General features: G+C 41.6%; 1 protein-coding gene across 4 annotated transcripts in view; it reads right to left on the bottom strand.

Moving 5' to 3' along the window:
- Window positions 1-2,853: 2,853 nt before the first annotated feature.
- Window positions 2,854-26,746, bottom strand: part of crebbpa (CREB binding protein a) — a 44,540-nt gene continuing 20,647 nt past the window's right edge. For 2 of the 4 annotated variants that reach the window (XM_047364358.1, XM_047364359.1), the window contains exons 6-30: window positions 26,201-26,300; window positions 25,921-26,058; window positions 25,679-25,796; window positions 25,376-25,547; window positions 25,102-25,164; window positions 22,481-22,593; window positions 21,978-22,184; window positions 21,413-21,721; window positions 20,895-21,074; window positions 20,042-20,207; window positions 18,873-18,991; window positions 18,487-18,726; window positions 16,931-17,019; window positions 16,019-16,099; window positions 15,765-15,821; window positions 13,382-13,459; window positions 13,190-13,257; window positions 12,759-12,909; window positions 10,325-10,471; window positions 8,778-8,891; window positions 8,521-8,686; window positions 8,244-8,411; window positions 7,892-8,053; window positions 6,559-6,840; window positions 2,854-6,427 (exon numbers count right to left, since the gene is read on the bottom strand). In XM_047364358.1, the coding sequence (XP_047220314.1) occupies window positions 4,169-6,427; window positions 6,559-6,840; window positions 7,892-8,053; window positions 8,244-8,411; window positions 8,521-8,686; window positions 8,778-8,891; window positions 10,325-10,471; window positions 12,759-12,909; window positions 13,190-13,257; window positions 13,382-13,459; window positions 15,765-15,821; window positions 16,019-16,099; window positions 16,931-17,019; window positions 18,487-18,726; window positions 18,873-18,991; window positions 20,042-20,207; window positions 20,895-21,074; window positions 21,413-21,721; window positions 21,978-22,184; window positions 22,481-22,593; window positions 25,102-25,164; window positions 25,376-25,547; window positions 25,679-25,796; window positions 25,921-26,058; window positions 26,201-26,300 (5,747 nt within the window). In that variant the 3' untranslated portion in view covers window positions 2,854-4,168. The remainder of the gene's footprint in view (window positions 6,428-6,558; window positions 6,841-7,891; window positions 8,054-8,243; window positions 8,412-8,520; window positions 8,687-8,777; window positions 8,892-10,324; window positions 10,472-12,758; window positions 12,910-13,189; window positions 13,258-13,381; window positions 13,460-15,764; window positions 15,822-16,018; window positions 16,100-16,930; window positions 17,020-18,486; window positions 18,727-18,872; window positions 18,992-20,041; window positions 20,208-20,894; window positions 21,075-21,412; window positions 21,722-21,977; window positions 22,185-22,480; window positions 22,594-25,101; window positions 25,165-25,375; window positions 25,548-25,678; window positions 25,797-25,920; window positions 26,059-26,200; window positions 26,301-26,746) is intronic. The other 2 variants (XM_047364360.1, XM_047364362.1) reach the window with 2 other exon arrangements.

Genomic DNA, 26,746 nt, shown 5'->3' with positions numbered 1-26,746 from the left:
AAACGGGGTTTATGCCGTATGACGCCACACGCCATGATTAATATTATATAATATAATATATAATATAATAATATTATAGGATTGCCTGGAGAATTACATTGTTTTTTATGCTCTGCTGAGTTTATCTAAATGGCTTTTCCCACCTTTCATTTGCGTAAATTTATTTTAAAAACACATGTAATTTGTTTTAAGTTACTACAAATGCAATAATTCCTCCTCTGTAAAAATAATAAAGAAAGCACAAGAACTCCAGTAATCAAATACCTTCAACCGTGAGTGCAAACATTTAAGCATTGCTGTGTAAAATTACACATATTATGCTAAAAGTTACTTAAAGATCAGGTTGGATTATTTCTATCATAGAATGCGGGTAAAGGTTTTTGGTCCAAATGGGCAGTTACCCAGGGCAGCATTAGAAAGAGGGCACATTAGCACTGGATAAAAGAAAACATAACCTATCTCTCGGTTGAACACTGAACATTATTGTTTTTATTCATGTGCCCTGACAGAGGAGTTGGCTTTAATGTGTGTTGAGAAGGCGCAGCCTGCTCGCTGCTGAAAACAGGGAGACACGCTGAAGTGCTCTGTGCCGAACTGCATTTATTACCAACCAGAAAGTTATATGGTTTCTTGCAGTTTAAATTAGTTGGGGCGTCATTCATACAAGAATCGCCACATATTATAGTTAGACTTTTTCCAGACTGATAGTTATCAGTGATGTTTTTCATCTGTTCTTGAGTTTCTTTAGCTAGAGGCATGGTGTGTTGCTCATTGAGATCTTTTATCTTATATCATGTTATCAGAGAGGTTCTATGTGAATTTCTTGATTCTACAACTTATGCAGTAATTAGGCATGGACCTAGCTAGTTAAAATTAACTCAGCTTTCCAAAATTGGGTTAATTACAATTAAGTCATGTGCCATTAAGAGTACCCAGTCTTTTTTTCACATAGAGCCAGGTTGGTTTGGATAGCTTCATTCCCTTAAAAATGAAACCAACATCTGAAAACTGCTTTTTCTGATAGAAGTGTTGATTTGAAACATTTAAGTGTGTCTAAAACATAAAGCAGAAGAAATCTGTAAGGGGGGCAAATGCCTTTTCACACTTTACTTGTATTTTCCATATCCACATTTTAAATAAGCTACTTATTTTTTTCTATACTGAAATTTGATTTGATTACTGCTGTGAAATAAAAAATTGGAAACGTACCATAAGTTGCAACATGTCTACTAGTAAACTTAAAATCTAGCGGTGGATAAAGTTCAAGGGAAGTTGTCCCAGTTGTAGCTGAAATCGCTGTTGATGAATTAGGTTCTGAGTAGAGTCCACTGCTCTCACAACCTGTTGCTGCCCTGTCCGAAAGTGGGAAATCATTTCGATAAGCTTCTGCAATGTCACAAGATTTATTTCCACTCAGTGTTGCATACATTTTTCACCAAGATCTTGCATTGATGATGGTAGAGTCTGACTGCTGTGCAAAGCCTCCTCAGGCACATCCCAAAGATTCTCAATGGGGTTAAGGTCTGGCCTCAGTGATGGTCCAATCCATGTGTAAGAATGATGTCTCCCTGAATCACTTTCACAATTCGAGCCCGATGAATCCTGGCCTCTTAGAATATGTCCGTGCCATCAGGAAAGAAAAAATCCATCGATGGAATAACCTGGTCATTCAGTATATTCAGGTAGACAGCTGACCTCATTCTTTGAACACATACTGTTGCTGAACCCAGACCTGACCACCTGCAGCAACACCAGATCATATCACTGCCCCCACAGGCTTGTACAGTAGGCACTAGGCATGATGATCACTTCACCTGCCTCTCTTCTTACCCAGATGCGCCCATCACACTGGAACTGGGTAAATCTGGACTCATCAGACCAAATGACCTTCTTTCATTACTTCAGAGTCCAATCTTTATGCTCCCTAGCAAATTGAAGCCTTTTTTTCCAGTTAACCTCACTGATTAGTGGTTTTTCTTAAGGCTACACAGCTGTTCAGTCCCAACCACTTGAGTTCCCTTTGCATTGAGCGTGTGGAAATGCTTTCTTTCACTATTAAACATAGGCCTGTTCTACTGTTGTTTTTCTTTGATTTGACCAAACGTTTAAGTGGTCACGATCATTCAGGACATTTTTCCGGCCACATTTCTTCCTCGAAGACGATGGGTCCCCACTGTCCTTCCAGTTTTTAATAATGCGATAGACAGTTCTTAACCTGTTTTTTGGTAGTTTCTGCAGTCTCCTTGAGATTTTTCGGCTTGATGCATGCCAATGACTTGACCCTTCTGAAACACACTGACATCTTTTCACGACCACGGGATGTGTCTTTCGACATGGTTGTTTAAGAAATGAGAAGCAACTCATTGCACCAGTTGGGGTGCCAGCTGAAACATAATTGCCCATGCAGTAATTATCCAATGGGCTCGTACTTATTTGCTTAGTTAAATCTAGGTGGCGGCTTTTTTTTTGGCGAGGCAGTGTATTTTAATTTGCTGATACTGAATTAACAAAAATAAATCATTGTGTATAATTTGAGTTTCACATTTAAAAATAAAATGACGAAATATGTTAAGGTCTTGATGGTTAAATGTTTTAGGACGCATCTGTAAATTAAATATGTAGGATTCGAGCATTTTTACTCTAATATACTAAACTACTAGAAAGGAAAACCTGATATATGCTTAGGTACATAAGTATGAAATGGTTTGCTAATGGACATTAAATGGGGGTAGAAGGGGCCGAAATGACATTGCCATTGTACTAGGGCCTAGTACAATATGGTGCCTGAAACCAAAGTTGCTGCTAAAATGCAGAAAAGCTCTAGTGAAATGAAACACACACCACCAGTAAAAATATTGCCTCATTCAGTCAACAGAGTACTAACCTTCTTCTGTTGCACACAGTTTATTTAACAATATGGTATATAAGTAAGAAATGAATCTTTTACTAGTTTATACAGTGATTTCATTCTCTCTTCCTTATATTTATAGTATTTTTGCTTAATAGCTTGATTTACAATAGGAGAAAAAGTAAATCCCCCCCCAAATTCAAGTGTTTGTGAGCGGAATGAAGGTTGATGACAATTAGTTATCCTTACGGTGAATCTCAAATGTCACCCTTCACCCCTTGAAAAAACACAACTTTAGTGTAAAACTTCAGGCTTTGGGGAATCATTTGAGATCGTTTTCTACAAACAACCTGTTATCATTCCACTTCAGCTTAGGGGGCTGGTCTCTTTCTCACGCTCTCTTTACACTTTACATTTGTGTGACAACAACAACAACAACAAAAAAATGGTAAGACAATTCGTTTTCAAATCAAACCAACAACTTTCTACACCAGCAGAAGACATTTTTCCAAATTGAGATTGAAGTTTGCAGTCCTGGGTAAAAACCATTCGGAGCAGTGTTCCTATTAGTGACTATGAGGGTCAGTGTCTTCATGTGCGCCTGCATACATGCCAACGTATACACAACCTGCTGCAGGCCACTTCCTACTTTGATACAACCGAGTGCTCTTCAGAAACACACACAAAGAAAAAACAAGGGGAGCAGTTGCCATCCCTGAACGTATCATCTTGCAGTAATGGTACAATACTAGATTACAATTGCCAGGAAAGACAGCTCGTGAAGAGAAAACAAACCTGTCCCGATTCCCAGACAAAATATTTTACAGTTTTAACACAAAAACGCATTACTTTTTTTTCTCCAAAAGGTACAAAATAAAGATATGGTATAATGCAATTGTACAGTTTCTTAAAAAAAAAGAAAAAAGAAAGAAAAAGGCATGAAATCATACCACAAACGAAAACAAACTGAGTACTGAACACATTTGGTCTCAAACAAAAATATATTCTTTGTGATTTAATTTTAAGAAGAAACTTGCCAATCCCTCAACATCTTAATGAAGAAAAACCCAACGTTTGGGGTTTATGAAACTATTACATTCCCCAGACGAGTTTTTCTTGACCAAGTTCTTTTTTTATTCCCCCCACAAACTGCTGAAACTTTTTACATGTCAGTACAAAAAAAAAAAACGTTCTCAATCTTAGAAAGAACAAACAAAGCCCTCTAATGGGGGTAAAGAGTCTGAGAGGAAAACTGGTGAGGAGCGAGAGGATGGGGGAACTGGGAGAGAAAGTTCTTTTGCTCCCAGTTAAAAAATGCTGCTACAATCCCTCTACAAATCTCTCCAGAGTGTCCCCTGTAGCATCTCCCACTAACCCCAAGTCATTGTTCAGCGCTCCTCTGTTGGGGGTGTTAAGCTGCGGTAGCATTGCGCTTTGCTCTGGCGCTCCCAGGTGTCCCTGGTCCAGCGACTGCAGTGGGCCACCCTGTACCGGGTGGGGGGAACCCGAGTGTGGCAGGGGCGGGTGTTGGGGGGAGGGATGCGGTTGATTCTGGACTTGCGGTGAGGGACTGGAATGTGGCGGTTGCGACTGTGGCTGCGCGGGCGGGCAGGGGGACTGGACAGGTGCGGGGGACCGGACCTGGTTGCTGAGGGCGTTGGCCAATCCCGGCTGGTTCGGGAGGTGGGCTGCACCCTGCGCCTGGCCAGTCAATAGGTGGGTCTGGGGGCTCATGGGGCTTTGGTGAGCCGGGGAGCCCATCTGCTGCTTGAGGACGGCCTGCTGCTGCTGGGGAAGCTGTGCCTGTTGTTGCTGCTGCTGCTGAAGTAGTCGTTGATGCAACAAGTTCTGAGCGGAGTCCATTCCCATTCCAGGCTGGGCCATCTGAGCCATTGGAGGAAGCTGACCCATAGTTACACCAGCTGGTCCAGCACCTGCCTGCATGGCTATCTGCTGTTGTTGCTGCTGCATGCGGAGATGGGAGTACATCGGAGGTGTTCCTTGCGGTTGAGCAGGAAACTGACCAAGGTGGCCCTGTGGCATCACTGCTTGCTGCTGCTGCGGCTGTTGTTGTTGTCGTAACAGCTGCCGGCGGTAGAGCTCCTGGATCTGTGGGTTTGCGCTGTGTGCTGCATTCATCAGCTGCCCTTGACCCAGCTGAGCCATACCCTGCACAGGAGCCTGCTGAGGCGGCATTGCAGCCCTCTGCACCGGCCCTCCTGGCATAGCCATGTTCTGCATTGTTGGCATGCTGGGCTGCTGCTGCTGTTGCTGCTGGCCAGCCTGCTGCTGCTGTGGCTGGCTTGCATGGTACTTGGCGGTTCGCTGTTTGATGAAAGCTGCCATTAGCTGAGGGTTTGACTTTAGGATGTTGAGGACTTGCTGCTGCTGCTGAGGTGAGCTTGGAGACTTCAGAGTCCGCAGAAGGTCCTGAAGAGCATTTGGGGGTATAGTACCTGTTCTTTGGGGAGTTTGTGGCTGAGTACCTGGTTGCTGGGGTATCAGCATCCTCTGCCCCTGTGGATTTTGTTGCCTAGGCGCCAACATGGCTCGCTGAATGGTCATGGCCTGCTGTGGGGTCTGGTTTGGAACAACGCCTGGTTGTGGATTCTGACCTGCCGGCATGGGACCTGCAGCTGCAGGCCACTGTCCTGGAGCAGGTTGCATGACCTGAGGCCCACGAGGTCCTTGCACCATCTGCATGGTTTGAGGCATTGGTCCGGCCATGCGCTGCTGTGGCTGCTGGGGGTTCATAGGCATGCCGTTCATGTTGACCCTGTAGTTCTGCTGGTTTTGCTGTGCCTGTGCCATCATCTCTATGTGGTGTGCCATCTTGATTGCTGCGAGAGGAGCCTGCTGCTGTCGTTGCTGAGGTGGCTGGGAGAGAGGGGACTGCTGCTGATGTAGGGGGGAGGCCTGGGGCCCAGTCTTACCCTGGGAGACATTTGCTTGAGGCGGTCCAGGACGGGGCGCGCTGGGAAAGGTGGGGGACATGACACCTGCTGAGTTGGGGGTCTGTGGCTGGTTGGATAGCGGTTGCTGAGGTGTCTGAGGAGTGCTGGGCTGGGCATGGGAAGTGGGAGTGCTGGGAGCAGCTGAGGCCGGCGGGGACGGTAGGGGCATGGTTCTGCCCTGCATTGTGGCCATTCTTCTCCTCATCAACTGGGCCTGCTGGAGCCTGTGCTGCAGCTGTTGCTGGCGGAGCTTGTGCTTGATATTCAGGCAGAACGGGACTGGACACTTGTTCTCCTGACAATGCTTTGCATGGTAACAACACAGAGCGATGAGCTGCTTGCACACGGGGCAGCCTCCGTTGGTTTTGCGCTTGCAGCCCTTGGTGTGCTGCACCACTCTCTTCATCTTCTGGCAGGACGGAAGTGAGCAGTTGGCATTGCGACACTGACAAGCGTGGACCAAAGACTGGATGCAGCGTTGAATACTTAAACGCCTACTCTCCTGTGGACTTTTAGAGGCTTCTCCACTTTGGCTGTTATTGTCATCATCCAGCCCAAGACCCCACTTCACCATCTGGTGCTCGTGGCCCTTCGTGTTATAGCAACTAATGCAAAGATCAAAGTCCTGAAGCAAAGAAGAAAATAGGTAAGGGACTAATTAACACCTGACAGAGTTCTTCTCAAACTTTATGCTTTTCTTGTTTATGAAACAAGAATTTCTTGCATAAAAAAAACAAAAACAAAAGAACAACCCACCTCACAAACAGTGCAGTGCCAGCGTGTCTCCACGTGGTGTTTGCACTCATTACAAGTGTAGACGAAGCGATCTTGTCCCTGGTTGTGCAGTTCCACCAGCATGCACATAGTGCTCCACTTGCACCTCCTGAGGGAGCTGAACTCCCAGTGTTTGTCCCTCGCCAAGGTTAGGAAGGCATCACGGCCATCCATCAGGTCACAGGAGATCAGGGGGTCAGGGTCGACAATGGGTGGAAGGGTGTTGGCCATGGGCCCTGAATGAAGATGGATCACAAAGAACACCTAAAGCAGAAAGAAATAAGTCATTAAAGAAAAAGAAGGCAATCAATTTAAGTACAGACAAACAGAATTGTCAATTAAAGGCACAGAGCTGGAGAATAGTCTGGGTGCCCTTTTTATTGCAGGTTTTTCACAATGAATTACAATTTTATTACAAAGTTTTTTTTTTAAGTACCGGTAAACCTTTTCAAAAAAGGCCAACTATAAAATATTATTTCAAAAGACCAATAAAAAACACGTTTTTCTTCCACTAAACTTTTAATAGTTTTACCAGAGACCTTTTTTGTCATATTTAAAAAGAAAAGATATTTTACAACCCTGATAGTTGTCCAACAGACTGTCATCGACAACCCCACCCCCAAGCCATAATTGCCAAAATGAAAAGAAATAAATACTTATAGAAATCAATCTAAACAATCAAACATAGAACATAAAACATTATTGGGAAGTGGAAGGAAACCGACAGTTCCTGAGCCTTACTTTGTACAACTACCTGTTGTACCTTCAATTACAGCTCAGTATTTTGGGGATACGTCTCCAACAGCTTTCCACATCTAGAAACTGAAATCTTTACCCATTCTTCTTTGCAAATAGCTCAAGCTTAGTCAGATTGGATGGAGAGCATATAAACATCAATTTGATTTTAGGTCTGGACTTTGACTGGACCATCCTAGAACACAGATGTGCTTTAAAAAACTATACCATTGTAGCTCTGGCTGTATGTTTAGGGTCATAGTCCTACTAGAAGGTGAACCTCTGGCCTACTTTCAAGTCTTTTGTACCCTCTAGCAGGTTTTGTTTCAGGATTGCCCTGCATTTAGCTCCATCCATCTTCCCTTTAACTGACCAGCTTCCCTGTCCCAGCAGGAAAAAAAGCATCCCCACAACATGATGCTGCCACCGCCATATTAGATAGTGGTGGCAATATATTCAAGGTGATGTTCAGTGTTAGTCTTCCCTCATGCAGAGCAAACACTTCAGTGTTGTTTCTGCTGGTCTATCAAACAAAAAGTCTGAATCTCCAACTGATTTCGGTGTAAGAAAACAATCTGACCTCTTTGTGCTTCTCCATGGTGGCGTACAACTTCTGGGACAGATCATTCGCTACATTCGGCATCCCGGGCTTCTTCTTGTTGGATCGGCTCACGCTGCTCTTGTTTTTATTCGTCTTCTTGTTGTTCTTCTTCTTGGCATTTTTGGTGTCACTTGGTGTACCCTGAAGGACACACGATTAGGCACTGAAGACATCTGAGTCACTCAAACATCTCCATACCACTACTACAGTGTTGAGTACTGATTTTCCAAGATGAATGCAGGAAAAAGTCCTGTCTTGTATTTTTGCTGAAACTTTAACGCTAAATTTAACTGGAACAAGTTGCTCACTAATCTATGGTATGTAAAAATACCTCTGGAGTTTCAGTGGCAGCAGTGGTCTCCTCCTTCTTCCTCTCCTCTTCCTCCTGCTCCAGCTCCTTGATGCTCTCCTCCAACACGTTAGGCCAGAAGTCACCTTCAAAGTACGGCAGCTCATTGGCGCTAGTCAGTCGGTCCTCGGTTGCCTGTTTGAAGATGTCCTGAATAAAAGATGTTTGACAACATGTAAGAAATTTGGAACACTAATTAAATGATTTAGGAAAACGTATTCATGCCAATATTTAGCAAGAACGGCCCTTTTTTATCTACCTTGTAGTCATGCAAGATCCTCTCAGCAAAAGCCTTGTCCAACATCTTCCTGTACCACTCCTGCAGTCTCTTAGGTTTGGGAATCTTCTGCTCAGGAGGATGGCAGTGGAAGATGTAGTCATCTCCTTCACTGGGTGGACAGGCCCAGATGTGGCCCTGGGTGTAACTTCAGAACCACATGGACAAGAGTTTTCTTTAGCCAAACAGCCTGGGTTTGAAATACTTTTTTAAAAATAGGAAGGAAGTGTAGGACTTACCCGAGTTTTTTCACATACTCGAGATAACCTATGAGAATCTCATGGTAAACTGCTGTTCGTAGGATTCTAGGCCTGAAGAAGTGAATACTATCAAGGTATGATATGTAGACGCGTCTGCAAAGTTTGAGAGAACAATGTAAATTTAACAGATTATAATAAACGTATTTATTTTACCTGCATGAAACCAAATAATTATAGGTGCATCTTAATTTACAAAAACAATACAAGAATAACTTAAGTTAATAAATTTAAAATTCATGATAATATAGATTTATTTCCACAGAGTGGCTTGCAGATAATGAAAACCCCAAATTCAGTTTTTCAGCACATTTGAATATTACACAAGACTAATAAAAAAAAGCAAACTTAGTACAGAAACAGCAGCCTACTGAAAATTATGTCCATGTATTGTACTGTTTATGTACTCAAAATTTGGTCTGTGCTCCCCCTGCATGAATTACTGCATCAATGCGGCGTGGCATGGAGGTGATCAGCCTGAGGCTCTGCTGAGGTGTTCAAGGAAGCCAGCCTGCTTTAATAGTGACCTTCAGCTCATCTGCATTGTTGGGTCTGGTGTCTCATCTTCCTCTATGGGGTTCAGGTCAAGACAGTTTGCTGGCCAATCAAGCACAGTGACACCATAATACCCCTGGTCATGAAACTAGGTATTAGTGTCTCAGCAGAAGTAACATGAAGTGCTCTACAACCTCCAGGTACAATGCCACACTGACTTTTGACTTGATAAAAACAGAGAGGACCTAGACCAGCAGATGACACGATCACTGTGACTTCCTACAGGACATCAAACAGCTTGGATTCGGTCCCTTCTTCACTCTTCCTCCAGTCTCTGGGACCTTGGTTTCCAAATGAAATGCGAAATTTAATTTAATCTGTAAACAAGATATTTGGACCACGAAGCAAATGTCCATTCCTTTTTTCCTTAGCCCAAGTAAAACGCTTCTGACGTGTCTGGTTCAAGGACAGTTTAACAAAATAAACACAACAGTTGCATTCCATGTTATGGTTATGTCTGTGTGCCCTGGCCAATAAAGCACTGACAGCAGCTGCAGTCCACACATTGCAAATCTGCTTGCTTCACAACTATCTTAAAGCTTAAGTTAACCTAGCTTGTCCACATCTTCTACACAGTTTTTCCTTCCACTCAACTTTCCAGTAATTTGCTTTGATATAGCCATCTCTGGACCAATGGCTTCTATAGTGAGAACCTATTGTAGTTTATCCTCCTTGTGGAGGTTGTGACTGTCTGCTGAGCAACTGTCCCCTTGTTTGTGTAAGCCATAACATAACATTTCTGTATTAGACATCTTTATCAATGTATTATCCAACCTTTTTGAGAAACAAAAGTTTGGGTTGTAATTACCTGCAGGTCACACTCAAGTTAGCAAAGAAATGCATGAACTCTATTACTTTGGGTGTAATGGGCCTGTGGAATTTTTACTGTTTGAATTGACTTACAGAAACTGATTTACTATTTAATGGCCTTATAATTAACTGATATTTATCTATGCATGCATAAACAAACCAACCTAGTGTTAGGAAATGGACATTCGGAGCCATACTCCTGCACATGCATGCCGAAGAAGCACACATCCACACCGTCAATCTCCTCAAACGCAAAAAGTGCTTTGGTTCTGTAAGGAAAGGTATCGGGCATCTCCCCTGTGTCCACAAACCTGTTGTCATGGAAGGGACAAAAGAAAATAAATATTAAAAAAGGTACACAAATATAAATGTCAACTAAAGCATTATTTTATACATTCTAACAACCAAATTTAATGGGTATTCTTCACTGTATAAAGATGCTTTTTCAAGGCTTTAGGACTAAATGATTAGCTCAATTTCTAAACCAATAAAACCCACACTTGCCAAATCTAGACTTATGCTTTGCAACACATTCTTTAAGTGACTGTTGGTGATTATTTACACTTTTATATTGTTTGTAAAAATAAAGGGAGGTTAAATGTTTTGAACCACAGTCCCACGAAACCGTATAGAGGCTATGAAAGTGGTAAAAATAAACCTTTCTGAACTTTGAGAGCATTTATGTGATGGTTCTCCTACTAAAAAACTAATTAATGTCCAGTTTTAATGAGAGAAATTAAGGACAAAGGATGCCAATCAAATATAATTTTTAATAAAATCTGGCTTTAATTATTTTAAGTAAAAAAGATTGGACACTAAAACATTTTTATACTGAATTTTTTTTTTCTTTCAATACCTTATCCAGACTTAGAAAGTCTATAGTTTTTCAGACTTTTGAAGGCTGTATAGGAACTAAGTTCAAGGAAACATTGGCAGGAGCTCCTGAAGATGTTACAATGTCACTCAGCAGCACAATGTAGCACTGAGAGCCATGTGACCTTCAGTCAATATGGAGCAAACAGACTTAATTGGTAAACCTGATGATAACAAGCTGTTTAATAAAGGATTTGTTCCTTTGAGGGTGGAATGAGAGAAGCAGACTTTCACTAGCAGTGAGTGTAATTCATTTTGTGCAACATGCAGATTGTACAGTTACTCTAAAAGACTAAAATATACATACTAAAAGGGATAATAAAATGAGTCAAAGTCTATTATAATCTGTGCCCACTCCTTAACAAACCAAGGTGGTGAAGATAATCAAGATTGGTGGCTCTTTGTGTTCTTTCACTGTGTAGATTTATTGAACCATTTCACATTTTCTCTTAAAACCACAAAGTTCTGTGTATTCCTTTAGTATTTATTGTGATAGGCCAACACAAAGTAGTCCATAATTGTGAAGTGGAAGGAAAATATGACATAGCTTCCAAAAAATATGAAGTCATAAACATTTGTATTCAGTGGACCCGAGTCAATAGTTTGTTGAACCAGCTTATGCTGCAATAACAGCTGCAGGTCTTTGGGGGTAGGTCTGTGCCAGCTTTGCACATCCAGGGACTGATTTTTTTTTTGCCTTCTTTTTAAAATGGCTTTAGCTCAGTCTGACTAGATAGAGAGCGCCTGGGAACAGAAATATTCAAGCCTCGCCCAAGATTCTCAGTTAAGTGTATGTCTGGACTTTGACTGGGCCATTTATGAATACATTTTGATCTAAACCATTTCATTTTTAGCTCTAGTTGAATGATTGGGAATGTGGACTTCTGAAGTGGTTTTCTTTCAGGACTTTCCTGTTTTTAGCTTCATCCAACTTCCCATCAACTCTGACCAACTTTACTGTCCATGCTGAGAAAAAGCTTCCCCACAGCATGATACTGCCACCACCATGATTTACCATGAGGGATGGTGATTTTTATTCTGCAAACAGAAAATCTCATAGCTTTCTTTCAACAATGGCCTTGTTGCCACTCTTGTATAAAAGGCCATATTTGTGGAGTGGAAGAGTAATTGTTGTCCTTTCAACAGATTTTCCCACCTGAGCTGTGGATCTCTCCAGCTCCTCCAGAGTTACTATGGGCCTCTAGGAAGATTATTGCTCTCCATGCCCAGCCCCTTGGTTTAAATGGACGGCCGTGTCCTGGTAGGTTTCCAGTTGCTCTATACTCCATACTGGATGACGGACCTTCATGATGCTGTTTGGTAATTGTTGTTCTTTAGTGAAGATCTCAGACTGATCTTATACTGAGACTAAATTACAGGTAAAATATTATACAGGTGACTTTTGAAGGCAAATTGTTGCTCTGGATTTTCTTCTGGGGTATCAGAGTAAAGGAGACAGAATGCAAATGCATGCCGAAAAAAAAAAAAAAGGCTTTAAAAATCATTGTTTTACCTCCACAAATGTGTTAGTTTATCACAAAAGATTTCAATAAATACATTTAGGTTTTTCTATTTTTTTTTGCTGACAAAATGTGAAAATGTTTCAAGGGGTAGGAACACATGTGCAAGGCAAAAGTAAATGATGATTACATACAATATTTCAACTAAAAAATGAGTCTACAGTCTAGGTGAAAATGATGCCGGCCAACCTGTTCTGATTCTTACCTGGCTTTCATGCCGGGTTTAACTTCCACTGTTTTGTCGGAGCTTGCTACCACTCGCACGAACACTTCCCCGGCCTCCGGATGGTTCTGTCTCTTCAAGTATTTATTCACACGATCCTCTATGTACATTCCCAGTCGAGTGGACTGCAGTCCTAAAGGAAAGCAGAAGATTCAAGCAACATTTTAAAATCACCTCCTCTGACAACCCGTCTGGGTTACAAGGAAAGAAGGAATTTCTTCAGGATTCCAAACAACATGGAGTTGCCGTTAAAGTAGAACAGTGGTATGACGATGCTGGATGTTTATGTGGGATCTAGAGGCCACAGCAATTACAAGACGATCATTAGGATTATTGCAAAACCACAATATTCTTAATAAAAGTGCATAAAACATCAGAGCTGGTCAAAGGAGCTGCAATTTGGGTGTACTGACGTTTAGCAGTGAACTTGTTTTCCTTCCGGGATTTTCCACTTTTCTTCAAACAGTTGTCACAGATGAATCTGAAAAAAAAAATAAAAAAATCAAGAAATAAAAAATGTTACTTTGTTTATCTGAACCAAAAAAGAGATTTAAAAAAAAAAAAAAAAATCTACAGCAAAAAATGTCCGTGTAAGGACATCTCACCCAGAAGGCCAAATAACCTCGTAGTGTAAAACACAGATCTGGTGCATTTTGCGTCCGCAGTCTTTACATTCAACAAACCTGGAGGGCAAAAAAACATATGATCCGAAAATTAATGATGTTTAATGTGAGGATTTCAGATTACAGGTATAGTTTTTGAGGTGGTCCTGGATAAACCTAGCATATTTCCACCAAAAGTTACTGATCAAGTCTGAGTTCATGGACGACTTATCCCATTTCAGTTTGGATTTACAAACACTAGCTGGCCATCTTAAAAACTACTAATACTATGTTCATAACACAGAGCTGCAAGCACATTTTGAATGAACCCTGAAGAAAAAGAGCAGTTTTGTGGTGGGATGTTGCTAAACACTGAATATTCCGTTTCAGTTCTCTCCCTGTTTAAATGTATTACCTTTAAAATGCAGGAATGAATCAAATGAGGCAACGATGCTAGAGGCTGTGGGAGAAACAGTCCCTGTCAAAGTCTTTTTTTTTCTTCTTTTTTTTGAAATTTAAACTGCCGCATAAACATGATTGCTGGGTAAATATGTTCTCTGAAACAATTCAAAACAATCACAACTCCAGAGGAGCGCTAAGGAAGGAGAATCGCAGTAGCAGCCGTCTGTGTGGGTCATGTAGGTTTGCTACAGTTGAGCGTTTCCATTTAGAGTGACTCCACAGAAGTTACAAACGTGAAGTTGATGCGACAGAATCATCAGTTATGGTTTTAGCCCTGAAAATCAAGTCAACATCAAGACTGAAACCCGTCCCGCCTGTAATCTGGAGCAGCTCCTTGAAAATCTGTTATAATTTGGCTCTTGGATTTTAAACCACAACCACTATGAAACAATCTGAGGTTAAAGCTGTTTTAAACCAGATTAACTGCTCTGAACTTCACAATCTGGACTGTGTCCCCTGTTGGGGCAGAGATCTATGCTCCCAGGTCGCAGTGACACAGGAGGAGGAGCCACCCGGAGTTGGAGGACGTAATCTGCAGTCTGGTTTTAGATCCCACAGTGGAGACACGCATAAGACACAGCCAGGGTAGAGGAAAAATGGAGCTGCACAACATACCTCATTGGAATATCAGTGTGAAATTAAAAATGGCTCCTTGGACCCAATAATTGGTATTGAATATTATATTTTATGGCTCATTCATTTACATCAACACACTGATCATATATTTGCCCCGCTGGATGGATTGTAACTGCCCTTGCTGCCCACATCGGATGGGTACTTCTAGTGCCTGAGATACTAAAGGTGACAGAGAGTGGTTGGGGAGACTGGGTAATAAAACAGAACAAAAAGAGTCAGAAAAATGTGGTTTAATCTCAATCAAAAACGTTCAGGTCAAAACACGCCTGATTTGAAATTAGGACCAACACAAATTTTAAAAATAACAATTACTTACCATATATTATATTTAATTTGCTTCATTATTCCCATCAATCTAAAGCAATGTTGTGACTCAAATGATTTTAAACCAAGTTAGCCCACATCAGCAGCATATACCATGTTTTATAAATAGCAAACTATTGAAATGAAGTCCCATTTAAAAGAATAAAGCAAATTATAAAAAATAAACATCCACTTTCCTATGATGAAGGAGCCAGTAGAGAATAATGTCACAAAAACAGTCCCGAGTTAATTGTTTAAACATCCACAGAGCCGGGTTCAAAACCAGAACCTTTCGCAGGTTTGTGGGAGAAGCTGAACATCTAAATTCCTTCAGAGCTTGTTGCTTCCCTGCTACAGTATTTCTCAGCCAGAACTAGAAACTCAGAACAAATGAACACTGCCAGGCTGTATATGACCCAAGATAAAATCATTAAAGACTTCACTGGATACACTATAAGACTCAGGACCTGAAACCTGTGACTTTTTAAAGCCTAAAATGAGAATTACTAAATTTAAGACTTTAAAAGCTGGCAGAAACCCCCCGACAGACATCTCCACTCGTTTCCTCCTGCGGTAACGCTTTTCAAGTTTGGCCATGAAGGAGTTCCTTTCAGGTAGGTTCAGTGTAATGATTCTGCAACGAATTACATGAAATCTGCAGTACTGGTTAGCACCCGTGTTTCAATGGTAGACAGAGTTGGTGACACGCTCAGCAGCCGCTCTGATAAACCGTACAAAGGCTTCTTTGAGAACAAAATGTTTGTAATTATCGGCAAGATCTAAAAAAAAAAAAAAAAAAAAAAAAGAAATAAAAAAAAAAAAAGCCAGGCTGGATGTGGTGAAGAGAAACGTCAATGAATTTAAATGAATTCAATGCGAAGCAGATGTGCAGGGGAACAACTAAAATAGCATTTCATTGCAAAAGCAGTCATTTTAGGAAATGAAGCTAGGGAAAATATGCTTCGACAGTATTTGTTCCACTTACGGTTCAGGGTCGAGAACGTCATTCTTCTTGCGTTCAAACTGGTCTTTTGATATCATTCTGAAACGTTTATAAAAATGAGGAGGAAAGAAACATTATTATCATTATCACCAAATGTGTGACCTGAAAATACAACAAAAAAAAACCCGCAGAAAATATGCTCTTGGGCATGCCATGTTCACAACAAAGATGGCCGCCAATCTGAGGAACTGGGTGTCTGAATTAATTTAGCGTTACTCAATGGTCCATTTACTTACGTCTGTGGCTGTGCAGGATCATCTCCTAACGTCACGCTGTCTCCCTGGATCTCATTGAAGCATTTTTCACAGAAATGATATCTTAAAAACAAAAAAGAAACATACATTCACACGTTATCAATTTAGTCTAACTCAAACTAAAAAAGGTCGCGGTGAGGTGCGTACAACTTTGAACCCAGATGAGCTGATGTTATGCTACTTGTGTGTTTCCTACTGAGCTGTGCACAAACAATAGCATGTTTTTATGTTTTCTAACAGACAGCGGGGAATCCTTGAGCTCCCATTGAGAGTGTAAATGAGCTGTGCTGCCATGGTCTGATGCTCTCTCTCTCTAATGCTGCTAAGTGCCTTGTGTGAGGGGTGAAAAAAGTTGCAGTTGCACTATTCATACAGCAGGGGGAGGAAAAAAACCAAAATATGAGTAATAATGTGTCACATTTCAGCTGCTAGGCAGCAGGTAATAAAGACATTTGCAGCCTTGAACAAAGACCATTTTGTTGGTTATTACAAGAGAGAAGAGCTACACTGAGATCTCAGTCCTTCCTATAGATTGTTGTCCCTCTCAGTGCCCGATGGTCCTTGGGGTTGAAGCATTTTACCTTCTTCGTGATGCTGGAAAGTTGGCAGTTAATAGGTGTGAGAACAAACATTTTATAATGTCCGGCTGATTCAGGACAGGGAAGCTTAACCACTAAAGCAGTAGCCACCAATATAACAGTCGTACGTGGATCAGATGAACAGAACCCTGCTGCAGGGGATGGGCAACACTGTTCAAATGCCTCTAATCAGCTCTACATACACTAAAGACAACTCTGCATGCAAATAAGGACTTTTCAAACCTTAGAATTTAAACATGCTATTAACTCAAGACATTTTGAGGAAAGAAGAAAAAAAAACATGGTGCAGACATACCTGTTTTGGTAGCTGTAGTAAGTGCCTCCAGTAGGTATGGTGCAGAGCTGCTTGCCATAGCAACAGAGAGTTTGAGGGGAGAACTCGAACTGCGGAAACAATGAGTCGGTCAAAAAAATAATAATCAGCAGGCGTTTTCAATCAGAAGCTGACAAACTGCTTTGACCATTCAACTTTCTGACATTTTGGATGAAGCCTTTCACCCAATAAACATTGCAGAATAGATCTCCATACTGGAAACTGTTCATATGAAAAACTATTCAAGCTGCATTAATAATCCTCAATAAAAGCAGAGGAAAGAAAGTAGTACACACTGCAATGCAGGGCAAATCCAAAGCATATTTCATACAAGGTCTGGATCAAAGGATTTTAAACAATCAGAAAATGTTTTTTCCCACCATTAACAACATCATTCAAACTGATAGACTGTAGTATCTTAGAAGTATACATTAAATTTCATGTTAAGTGCACAAAGCAGGAGAACAGCTGGATCTGGAAGAATGTCTGCACCAGAACCACAATGAAATATATAAAGAGCTAATTTACCAACAAGTCATATCAAAACAGACAGGAAAAATACTAGCGTTAGCTTAGCACAAATTTCTCAGGGTGAAAACACTGCAGGAGAAAGACATGAGTTAACTGAAGACAGTAGCTGTAGGCAGATACATCTTTAAAAACAGATGAGCTAGATTGGGGGCGTACCGATCATTGTTTTTTTGTTTCTATCAACAGCAATAAAGCTACATGACATAAAAATCGATATAAACACAACATAATTGAATAGTTATTGAATAAACACTCCTTTATGTAAAGGTCCATGTATTCATCTATATATTTATCTTTTAATTTTTCTGTTTCCATCTGTTCTCACCCATCTGTTCATCTCCATCTGTCTAGATTTCTTTTATCTCTGTCTTCATCTATCTGTATCTATTAGTGCTGGGCAAATAGTAAAATTCTTAATCAGGATTAACTGCACTGTAAATTAAAAAATTCAGGAATGAATTCAGATTGTGTGTTTTGTCTAATTACTTTAATGGTTCCTCCATCTGAACAAAAACTGATAACATCTGGTTTGCAGACAATTCAAACAGATAAGATGCTCACTGCATGCAGTATTTTAAAGTAAATAAACAATTATTATAGTTTAATACTTAATCAGATGTTTAAATAAACAACTGCTTAAGGAACCACAGCAAATAAATAAAGTCTGAACATTGAGACACTTTACAGTCTCTGATATTCAGTTTAAGTTCATTTCTTCACTTTCTCTTGATGCGCATGTGTTTAACATGGCAAGAAGGAGGAGCTGGATTTTATTTTGAAATCCTGCCTCCATCCCTGCCAGGACCATTTAAAATAAATTTTTTCATTCAAAGAAAGCTGTTTTATTAGAGTGGCAGGTAAATTAGATATTTGGCCCATACAAGTGAAAAGCAACCACCTTGGATAAAAGTAGGCAAAATGCTTGTATTGACATGAGGATGAAATAAAAATATATAATTACGTGCTTTCTATTTTCCTTCCCGAAACTCTGAGCATGCCCATCTTACCTTCCTCCCGCAGCAGTAGCCCAGACCCTGCATGACCGGATCAATCTCGGACTCGAAAACCTCCGCCAGCTTAGAGCAGTACTTGTAGACACGGGACGTCTTGCGGTTGTAAAGCCAGGCGTTGTTGAACATCAGCCACACATCATCCACATACTGCCAGGGCTCTTGGTACTGTCCAGTGTCAAGCTTACGCTTTATTGTAGACAGATCTATGGGGTTCTTAACTATATCAAAGTAGTCCTAGGGCAACACGGAGAGGAAAAGAATACACAGGTTAAAATAGTGCACAAGTACGTCCACTAATCCCATCAGACAGTTTATATGTCATCAGACATAGTTTCTTTATGGTTTTGTTTGAGGTGAAAGGGAGATTATGCGGTACATACCGGGATACCGAGGAGCATGGGATCTACAGGCTGTCTGAACGGCAACGATTCCGGGTCCTGCCTATAAAGAGACTCCAGAGTCGGCATCAGAGCCTGCCGCAACTCCTCAGGCTTGAATACTAAAGATAAACAAAGAGGCACGCTACGTTATGTGAAAAACAGGCAAGTTACCATAAAATGAATGATAATAATGCACATTTTACACTACTGGGTGCAGAGTGCTGTGGAATAAAATGCGCTTGTAAAATGGCACTGCTTATATTGTTTAACAGGTAACATACAATGGTGTTCATTTTTAAATTAGTCATATTAAATTCAAATGAAATAATAGAGTAATTCTAGATAATGAAATGTCACCATTTTTGCAGCATTTGGCTCAGAAGTTTGAATCAATCTGATCACAGGGCACTTCTTAGCTTCTGTGTTTGCTGCATATAAACTTCCAAACTCTTAAGGAGCCATAATAATGAGATCCTTCAACCTCAATGTCAATTCATATGTGCTAAACCAACACATAAGATATTTTGTCTGGCCCGACTGCACGATACTTAAATAATTAGTAGCTGCATTGCAGTCCAAGCAGTGCTTTGCGGTATGTATATTGACTACAGTGGTATTTTGATAACAAATTTGCAATATATTGTGCAGCCGTATTCCACAGGGGTCTGATTTTAAATAGGGTGCATGCAAAGGCTGGAGGGAGGGAGGGATGGATGGTATCACAGTGATGGGTGGATGGAAAGAGGGATGACTCAGGATAGACAAAAATACAGATCAATAGATGGATGAAATGAAAGATACAACGTTTAGACAACGGGATGGGACCACAAAGTTTTAAAATACAAATATTTTCCATACTCTTAACTTCTTTTAACATACTTGTCAAGATCTGGAAAACACATGAATCAAATTCCATTCTTTTCAAGACTTTTACAGGCTGCACAGGCTCCCTGTCAGTAATTTTTCTCAAGCAATTTTAAAGGACCAACACGTGAGGACCGTTTTGACCCCACAGAAACAGCTCTAAAAGATGCCCCCCATGGTCATTTTAGGCAGGTGGAACATGGTTACAGATCTGAAGCACACAGGAAAAAAAATAAATAAAGGGAAGCTTTTTAGGGAGTAAATGGCCTCCCAAATATTCCAAGATCCGTTAGCCCAAGACTCACTTTTCCGCCGTGACTGGGAGGGAGACGAGGAGCTTGTGCCATTAGGTCCATTCTCCTCCTCTTCTTTGGGTTCCGTCTTCATTTCTGGCTTTTTCTCCTCCACCTCCATTGGCTCTGGCTTTTCCTCCGGCTCCTCCTTCTTCACCGCAGCCGAGTCGTTCTCAGTCTGTAGTCAAGAGAGTAATGATCATACCAGGGTCAGGTTTTATTGAGAAACGTGTAAATATTGTTAAAAATATGTTGAAACACAAACACCTCTCTATAAATGTAAGTAATATTGCAATTGCAAAGAAATGCTTGGATGCATTAATTGGCTTATTATATTTGAGTTTAATGCATTCAAACTCTGCATTCCAATAAGATATTTTGTCAAGTTGGATGAACTCTAACTGCCTTAGATGACCACACCGGATATAGAGCTAAATGTCTGAGATGCTGAAGCATAGAAAGAGGGTTGAGGATGATGTAATGATGGAACAGAAAAAGAAGAGAGGGGAAAACATGGTTTAATCACAATCAATATTATCATATTCACAATATTCACTAAGATTGCCATTGAATGTTTGTTTATTATCGTGCAGCCCTAAAAAGAAATCAGGAGAAAGGGATAATATGTTGTGAAGTCTGCAGCTACATATTTACTGGGAAAAAGTGCAAATTCATATGCTGGTGGAGAATGAGGACGGCAACTGACATCCCTTTCAGCTATGATCGTATTATATATTAGTTAATTTTTAAATGCCTAAAAAAAAGCTTACTTATTTTGGAGGAAAATTCATCATTTTAGATTAATCAAAGAAAAAAAAAGTCATTAACTGACAGCGCTAACATTTACTGTATTACTCAAGCCCACCTCTGTCTTGGGTTCAGTTTTCCCACCAGCAGCTTCAAACTCCTGCTGGTCAATTTGTGTTTCTGCTTTGACCTCCTGGGCAGGCAGGTCAGCTGCAACGTGCTGCGAGTGCAGGTCAGCGCTGGCGGCGGAGGCAGGGGTGGGTACTCTGCTTTCCAAACTGGCCCCTGGCTGAGACAGCTGAGACAAAAAAAAAGATAAAGGAGAGGATGAAGGAAGGGAAAGTATTCAAATATTAGGTTTATGAACGCAGTGTCACCCCCCACCCCTTTTTCTGCATGCAGGGCTGCAGCTGATGACACATAAACCAGCCTCTTGTGTTCACCATTGCTCCAGTATTATAAAACATGTGACATTCGCTTTGTGATGGTGGCAATAGACAATGGTGAGGGTGCAGTTATTAGAAAGGTGGATGTGAATGGGATGGGTGGGTAGATGGCAATCAGAGGGTCTGAAGTTTGCACGGAAAGGAAGGGGGAGTCAAAATTTGATGGCATGCGGAGGGACTCGGGTCTCACCGGCGTGGTGGGGGGCTGAGGCAGGGGCTGCGTCTGTGCCGCTGCAGGTAGCTCCGTCTGGGGTTGGGGCTGAGAGGGGCAGGGTGGGGTGGCCCCCTGGGACAGGACCGGGACGGGGCCGGGGAGGGTGGGGGTGGAGCTGCGGCTGGAGGACTGGGGATGCGGCAGGTTAGTGGCCACGCCAGCCGTGGAGGCAGAGGAAGCAGTGGGTGGAGGCTTGGAGTGCAAGGGGGTTTGGGAGGAGGCTAGCTGAGGGCCCAGTGGGGGCCCCAGAGCATTCATGGGGAGGTTAGCGTTCTGTTGCTGCTGCTAGAGAAAAGGACACACAGAGCAGGCGGACAAACACACAATAGTATGTCAAATGGACACCACCACAAACAACTTAGGGTTTAGAGAGCACACTGTGAATGGTATGATCAATATAAAAGAGTCACTGGTTAATGTGGTTTCTTTTAGTTAAGGAATAATCTGAAATTAACATGATTTTGTGACACCTTTAGAAAAGGTTAAAATGTCAAATTAGTCATGAGATCAGTTCTGCAGCTCCACACCCCTCTTGTCTCACCTGGGTGACAGGAGCCTGCGCCTGTGGCTGGCCCATGCCAGGACCCACAGTGACATTCATGGCACTGGACACAGAAACTGCACCAGATCCAGGTGTGAACTGGGTCTGAGGCAGGAACTGGCCCTGACTGGGCGTCTGGCCGACCATGTTGCTGTGTCCAGGCATCATGCCCTGCGCCTGGGGCATCCTGGAGGGCGACATCCCCACCTGCAGGGAGAGAAAATAAGGTTATGATACAGTGCATTTGATTCGGGCTCTTATCTTGAAGGGTTTGCAGTAAATTGTATCTTATCTTTTAATTATTAAAAAACAATTGATTAAGAATGAATGAAGGGTTTAATTTACAATGGTAATACTAATTTCACCGTGCTAACCATTAAAAGTGGTTCATGTGACATATCTCATGTTTTTAGGTTAAACTAGCTTGTCTCAAATAAACTGGATTTGGATCATCCTACTAAAACGCTGGATTGTTACAGATATTTCCTCTGAGGCGTTCTTACCGCCGGGACAGAGCTTATGTTCATTTGCTGCGGGTGGGACATAGGAGAAGCTGCTCGGGGTCCCATGGACGTCTGGGCATTGGACAGAGTCATGTGGTTGAACTGGCTCATACCTGAAACAACCCACCAATTAAAAAAAAAAAAAAAAAAACATGTTCAGCAACAGAAACACAGAAGCAGTATGCAAAGACAACATGACAGAGGAAGTTGATTCATTCTTTCTGGATTTCTGGCAAACTCAAACCTTGAACTGGTTTTTAACACATCCAGTGTGTTCAGTAGAACAGCAGGGAGCCTCTTTGGAGCATGCTGCTTTTCTGTCTTCATACCTTCAGATGTTCTAGTTAAACATCTCTGATTATAGTTCTGTCCATCTTTATTTGGCTTCGCTAAACACATTCAAGGAAAGAAAATGAAATTTTTTCCAGTGTTGAAATAAGATATTGCCGTATTTTAGATGTTCTGTTTGGATGGATCTTCTTGTCATCATGGTCTATCTTCACAATAATGCATTATGTTTATATGTTGCTTTCGTCAGTGCTGACAAAGGTATTTCCTATCTTAAACAAAAATGATGATACAATCTCACTTTTGTGGCAGAAGATGAAGACATAATGTAATTATTTTGCTAAATGGAAAATGAGATGGACCATTTTAAGATTTTTAACACAATGTTTTCCATTTACTGTCTCTCCTAGACATAGCGATTGACTGAGCTTCTACTGTAACTAATTATATGTGCTCTCTTTCAGACTCTAACCTTGAAAACTGGCTCAGAGTTTATCTGTTCTTTCTTCCTAGGTGAAACGACTAAAGGAGCTACATCCATTAACATTTACTTTTCCTTCCCGTAGAAAGTACTCCTGGATCAGTGCTTCTTTGTTCTTTGTGTCTCTGCTCTGTTCTCTCAAACCCCCAGTCGGTCGTGGCAGATGGCCGCTCACACTGAGCCTGGTTCTGCTGGAGGTTTCTTCCTGTTAAAAGGGAGTTTTTCCTCTCCACTGTCGCTTCATGCATGCTCAGTATGAGGGATTGCTGCAAAGTCAACGCCAGTGACTGTCCATTGTCTCTACATGCTCATCCAGGAGGAGGGAATGCTGCAAATCTCTGACTGGATGCAATCTGCTGGGTTTCCTCAGATAGAAAAACTTTTTATCCAATTTGAATAAATAACTAACCCTGAATGCACTGTTCAATGGTTAGGATTAATTGGAATATACAGGGGTTGGACAATGAAACTAAAATACATGTCATTTTAGTGTGGGAGGTTTCATGGCTAAATTGGACCAGCCTGGTAGCCAGTCTTCATTGATTGCACATTGCACCAGTAAGAGCAGAGTGTAAAGGTTCAACTAGCAGGGTAAGAGCACAGTTTTGCTCAAAATATTGAAATGCACACAACATTATGGGTGACATACCAGAGTTCAAAAGAGGACAAATTGTTGGTGCACGTCTTGCTGGTGCATCTGTGACCAAGACAGCAAGTCTTTGTGATGTATCAAGAGCCACGGTATCCAGAGTAATGTCAGCATACCACCAAGAAGGACGAACCACATCCAACAAGATTAACTGGGGACGCAAGAGGAAGCTGTCTGAAAGGGATGTTTGGGTGCTAACCTGGATTGTATCCAAAAAACATAAAACCACGGCTGCCCAAATCATGGCAGAATTAAATGTGCACCTCAACTCTCCTGTTTCCACCAGAACTCTCCGTCAGGAGCTCCACAGGGTCAATATACACGGCCGGGCTGCTATAGCCAAACCTTTGGTCACTCATGCTAATGCCAAACGTCGGTTTCAATGGTGCAAGGAGCGCAAATCTTGGGCTGTGGACAATGTGAAACATGTATTGTTCTCTGATGAGTCCACCTTTACTGTTTTCCCCACATCCAGGAGAGTTACGGTGTGGAGAAGCCCCAAAGAAGCGTACCACCCAGACTGTTGCATGCCCAGAGTGAAGCATGGGGGTGGATCAGTGATGGTTTGGGCTGCCATATCATGGCATTCCCTTGGCCCAATACTTGTGTTAGATGGCGCGTCACTGCCAAGGACTACCGAACCATTCTTGAGGACCATGTGCATCCAGTGGTTCAAACATTGTATCCTGAAGGCGGTGCCGTGTATCAGGATGACAATGCACCAATACACACAGCAAGACTGGTGAAAGATTGGTTTGATGAACATGAAAGTGAAGTTGAACATCTCCCATGGCCTGCACAGTCACCAGATCTAAATATTATTGAACCACTTTGGGGTGTTTTGGAGGAGCGAGTCAGGAAACGTTTTCCTCCACCAGTTTCACATAGTGACCTGGCCACTATCCTGCAAGAAGAATGGCTTAAAATCCCTCTGACCACTGTGCAGGACTTGTATATGTCATTCCCAAGACGAATTGACGCCTTATTGGCCACAAAAGGAGGCCCTACACCATACTAATAAATTATTGTGGTCTAAAACCAGGTGTTTCAGTTTCATTGTCCAACCCCTGTATGTACCTGACTTTTGTGAAGTGCTTTGAGACGACATGTGTTGTGAATTGGCGCTATATAAATAAACTGAATTGAATTTGATGACTTATTCTCATTTGACTTGTGTGCGCTTCTTTAACATGACATCTGTACCTTGAGGAACCTGCATGCGATTCATGATCTGATTTGGCATGTTCGGGAGAGAAACAGGTCCATCTGTGAAACAAACGGAATAAATATTAATCAAACTGGCAATATAGCAATATATTGTATAATTCTCATATCATTCAAAATATAAAAATACACCTCTCAATTTTCAAACTAAGTAGGATTATAAAAGTACCACTGCACCAACTGAGACAAAAAATGAGGCAGAAACGGGTATAACCTCCTGCAGCTCAACTGGAATATGTGTACATGTACTCACTCTGTGGCCTCGGGCCCAAGGCATTAGGCTGGGGAAGGCCAGGCTGCTGCGTCCCCTGGGTAGTCATAGGTGCATGGTTGATGATGTGCTTCTGGAGTCTTGAACGCCTTTTCTCTTCCAGTTCCTTCTGGATTTTGTAAATTTTCTCAGCCAAGAAGTGATAATACTCATCCTGACAGCAAAAAAAGAAAAACAAAAACAAAATTTGAGGGCATGTTGAGATTTTAAGATAAAAATTTTACATACTGCACATATTTATTGACATCGTGTAATTTCAGTCAGGCACTGGTTTAGCCATCTTACCCGGCTGTTAGCTGATTCATACATGTCCCCCTCAACTTTTCTGGCATAGGCCACCAGATTTTCCATTCGCCTGTCCTTCAAAGCAGCCGGGTCAGGGGTAGGGAATATGGCTTGTACTCTGCAACATAAAAAAACACAACTTAAAGCGATGACCCTTTCTACCACTGCATTCCAAAAAAAACGTCATCAAAAACTTGCCTGCTGTCAACAGCAGAAGATGGAGGTTAGAGGTTTACACTTACAGTTTGTGTACGAGGTGATTGCGCAGGTCCTGAGTGACGTGCTCATGCCAGGCCTTCCTGGCACCTGTGGAAGAGAGAGGTGCTGCTGTGGGCAGGCTTCCCATCTGGCCCACAGCCGAGGCGTCTGCCAGCAGCTGACTGTGGGTGGGAACAGAGAAAAATCAGTCAAAACTTACAGATACATCACTTTTAATCAACTGATTAACAGAACAGCATACATGCCCTAAGAGGCTACATTAAAATGTGTTTTACTGGTATATTGAAGGAGGCAGAGACTGACTTGTTAGTGTTGAGTGCGTTGGAAAGGGAGTCTGTGTGCAGGTTTGTCTGTTCTGAAGTAGTCACACCCATTGTCCCACCTCCAAGCGGCATCTGGTTACCTGATCATATAGAAAGGAATCAGCAACGACAACAAGCTCCATCTACAACACAGTTTAAACATATTTTTGCACATTTTATTAAATACTATATTTTTTCATTTTCTATGGTATATTTCATTATCAGATACATTTTGCATTCACTAAATAAACATTTAATATTTAATCAAGTCAACATCTATTGTTAATATTTTATTTCTAAAGAACCAAGAGAAAGGGTTGTCCAAAACCTGAGTAGGTTTTATTAAAAATAGCCCAGAACTTTCCATGAACACTCTCTTAAAAGGCACAACAGCTAGTGACTGAGATCGGAGAATGCACCATAACTAACTGATAACTTTATTTTGAAAAACGAACACTCCCGACTCCTTCCTGTCTGCAATCCTGTCTGCAAAGCTGCTACAGTTGTTCGTAGAGGGAGGCGAAAGAATTCCACATGTATTCCAATG

Source organism: Girardinichthys multiradiatus, chromosome 5, assembly GCF_021462225.1.
Source record: "Girardinichthys multiradiatus isolate DD_20200921_A chromosome 5, DD_fGirMul_XY1, whole genome shotgun sequence".
Lineage (NCBI taxonomy): Eukaryota > Metazoa > Chordata > Actinopteri > Cyprinodontiformes > Goodeidae > Girardinichthys > Girardinichthys multiradiatus.
Note: the sequence above shows the minus strand (reverse complement) of the source record. Positions and strands in the feature narration are given on the sequence as shown.